Source organism: Fukomys damarensis, unplaced genomic scaffold (genome assembly GCF_012274545.1).
Source record: "Fukomys damarensis isolate Sample0158 unplaced genomic scaffold, DMR_v1.0_HiC HiC_scaffold_3, whole genome shotgun sequence".
NCBI classification, from domain to species: domain Eukaryota; kingdom Metazoa; phylum Chordata; class Mammalia; order Rodentia; family Bathyergidae; genus Fukomys; species Fukomys damarensis.
In genome coordinates, this window is record NW_022900915.1 from 15,857,666 (window position 1) to 15,861,332 (window position 3,667).

Sequence of the window (3,667 nt, forward strand, 5' to 3'; positions counted from 1 at the left end):
TTTTTTTTTTTTTTTTTTTTTTTTTTTTGCTATTACAGTAATAAGGAATGTGGCAATCAACCCCCTCACATCCACATCTTCACATGTTTGTTAAGAATGGTTAAGTTCTTAGAATTGTTACTGCTAGGTCAAAGGCTATGTGGTAAAATTTTTTATATTGGCTGCCAAACTGCTTTCCAAAAAAGTCTGTAAAAATTTACATTCTTGCCAGAATTTTACTCAGTACTTCAGGTCTTAAACTAGACAGGTCACTGCCCATATATTGCTTTCTAAGGCTCTTGGATTTCTTTGTTCTGTTCATTTTTTTCAGGTTTAAAAATTGTATTGTGATTTTTTTTTTTTCAGAAAAAAGTCTATCTGAGATACCTATTGAAATATTTATAGAGGGACTGAATTAGAGGAAAGACTAGGATAGATTTTTTTAAAAAAATCCCCAAACAAGCTTTTCTGAAATATGAAGGGAATAGACAACAGAACCCAGAAGAGCAGAAACAGATGCACTTAGTGGACCAGGTTTCCTTCTATGGCCAAGTGCGACCCTAGCTGGACACATGCAGGGCACCCAGGCTCGCCCCACTGCCCTGCCAGAGTGGAGTTGGGCTGCTGCACAGTCTGATGGGTCTCTCAGTCCCTTTCACAAAGTGCTTCTGGCCCCCACAGGGAAAGGGCCTTGTATGAGTTCCTCCGAATCTCTCCTCGTACCTGGACTCTGCTGTTCTGACCCTGGAGACCTCTCCAGCTGTCCTCCTCCATGAAATGTCCTCTTACACCTTGTCTGGGTGAGGAACAGTCTAAATGTCTGGCCTCAAGGACTCCTGTTTGAACCCTCATCTCCTCAGCTTCTCTAGGTCTCTAAAATTTTACTTCTACCCAGGCATGGTGGCTCACACCTCCAATCCCAGCACTCAGAAGGCTGAGGCAGGAGAATTGCCAGAGGCCAGCCTAGGCTACATGGTTAAAGATCAGCCCAAACTACATAGCGAGAGAGACCCTATCTCAAAAAAACAAAAAAACAAAAAAGAAGCTTGACTTCTGGCAATTGATTAACAGCTGATTAGGTTTCACAAGAACTGTTTTTATGCTCTTTTTGTCAAAGTTTGCCTTCTTAGTTTCAGACTAACTTCTGGGCCTGTTCTTTGCATCATACCACACCCTTTCAAGAGCTAGTGGAAGCCTCAGGCCTCTTCCTGATCCGAAGGCCTACCTTAGGGCAGGCCAGTCAGAATACCCACTGAGTTCCTGAACTCCATACTAAGTGCTTTATATTACAATATACCTAGCAGGTCTTCATTCTGTTGCCATCAGATACTGTGAAGAGGTGGCTTTCAAATTATCAGAGGAAGAATCTGGTGCTCAGACAGATTAAGTAACTTTCCTAGGACCACACAGCTAGCTAGTTAAATAATCAGCACTGAGATTCAGACCTGAGTGTCTGACTTCATACTCTTAGCTTCATGCCCGTAGAGGTAACTGACACATGGTCCACCAAGAGGATAGGGCCTTACATAGTTTAGTCCCTCAATTTCTCTTGATGACTTTCTCAGTTCTCTAAGAGGATAGTTTTTTTTTTTAAAAAAAGAAACTATTATTGAATGTTTACTGGTTCCTCTGCTGCTTTCACACCAGGTTTATGTTAGTCCTCTGCTTAAAACTTTCCTTATTCCTTGCACTTAGAAGAAAACCCAGGAATGTAGCTCAGTGGCGCCATGCCTGCCTGGCAAGTGCAAGGTCTTGAGTTTGATCCCTTTTACAAGAAAAAAAAAATAAAAACCCAAGTTTCTGATTGTAATTTTAAAAGTCCCATATACTAAAGTAAGAAAAAAGAGAAAATGTCCTATGTGCTGATCCTTATTATGTTCTTGATCTTAACTGGTGGGTTTTTTTTTTTTGGCTGTTGTTTGTTTGTTTGAGAAGGGTCTCACTATGTAGTTCAGACTGGCCTGGAACTCACTGTATAGCCCAAGCTGGCCTCACACTCATGGTGACCCTGCTGCCTCAGCCTCCTGAGGGCTGGGACTGTAGGCCTCTGTCACCACACTTATCAGTAACTGCTCCTCCCTGCACATACTCCCAGCCACCTTGGCCTCCTCGTCTTACTAGAATACCTCCATTTGCTTCTACATTTTGAGTCTTGGAACAGTCTTCCTGAGGTCTTTGCCTGGTCAGCTTCTTCTCAGACCAGAGGTCTTTTGTTCTAACTTAGAACAACCTTCCCTAATAACTGTATTCCTCCCATCACTCTCAGTCATATCACTTTATTTTATTTTATTCATAACAACCCACTATCTGAAGTTTTTGTATTTATTTACTTGGTTATATTTGTCTCATTTGTTAGGTAAGCTCTTTGAGGATAGACAAAAACCTTATCTGGTCGATTCTCTTCTATATTGCTAAGGCTTATAACAATGTCTGGTACAGAACAGTCTCTAAATGTTCATTTATTATTATTTTTTGGTACTGGAGTTTGAACTCGGGACCTTGCACTTGTCCTTGCAAGGCAGGTGGCAGAACCACTGAGCTAAATCCCCGGCTCTCTAAATGTTTATTAAATATACAAATGGATGGATGCCTTGCAATCAGTCTCCACCAACAGGAAGAGAGAAATGGTTCCTCGACAGAGAAAGCCTAAGAAATGACTCTGGGGAGGGTCCTGGGAGAACAGTTGAACTTGTAGAGTGGGCTCCTGATCTTTCTCCCTTTGCTTTGCAGGCCAGAAGCACCCAATGAGTTCTATGATGGAGACCATGACAACGACAAGGAAAGCGATGTGGAGATTTAGGAGCAGCATGGGCTGCTATGTCCCAAGGGGTTCCTTTTCACTTGTTGGGTGGAAGGGAAAAAGTATGACTCTCCAATCCTACACTGGTCACTCCCCAGGACTTTTACTAACTCTGGGGAGAGATTTGGAGACCACGTATGGTTCTAGAACCATCAGCCCTTTTTTCCTCTCTGTCCCACAACCTGATGATTATGCTATTAGGGATGAGATGGGACCTAGAGGCCAGTCCCCAGCCCTTCTGGCCTTTTGTTCCTTCCCTCTAACCCAGAGACTTAGAGACGAAGAGGTAGACAGGACTGAGATTTACTCTGGTGTCCTCTTCTCCTGGGTTCTCCTGTTGCAGGTCTAGGGCTGGTGAAGAGTGGGAGTTTGGTCGCGAGGAGGCTTTAGCTCCCTAACGCCTTATGGGAGGTACAGTTTTGAGTAGTGGAAGGATGTGAAAATGTCCTGTTCTAACTTTTGGCTTTGTGTCCATTTACCACTGTTTTTATCCAATAAACCAAGTTGGTATTTTTTGTACCTTTCTGGGAATATTAATTCTTGCCAGCTATGTATGTATGAAGGGAGAGGGGCTAAGGAAGATAAGGCATATAATTAAAAGCACAGTTAACATTCAGCACCCTCTGATTGGTACTGTATATGTATTATGTGTGGAAAGCAGCTGTGCTCAGTACTACACCACCAATAGCACATGGCCAGGACCCATGTGGAATATTTCACTCATATATAGGGAGTTAATAGAGCATTCTAGTTAAGAGTAGATGAACCTGGGCAGATTACCAGCTTCAGAGGGTGTGGAAGAAACCTTCAGGTTTTTGAGCATGGTATTGGTATGATGCTAGCTAGTGAAGAAACACTGAAATGATAAAACATGGTGCTTAGTACAGT

At 42.6% G+C, this 3,667-nt stretch overlaps 1 protein-coding gene across 1 annotated transcript in view; it reads left to right on the forward strand.

Annotated features, from left to right (window-relative positions):
* The window catches only part of Hdac3 (histone deacetylase 3), a 15,916-nt gene extending 12,617 nt beyond the window's left edge, over nt 1–3,299 (forward strand). Inside the window, exon 15 of the mRNA XM_010613872.3 lies at nt 2,710–3,299. Coding sequence (XP_010612174.1) covers nt 2,710–2,779 — 70 coding nt within the window. The 3' untranslated portion in view covers nt 2,780–3,299. The remainder of the gene's footprint in view (nt 1–2,709) is intronic.
* Nucleotides 3,300–3,667: the final 368 nt, after the last annotated feature.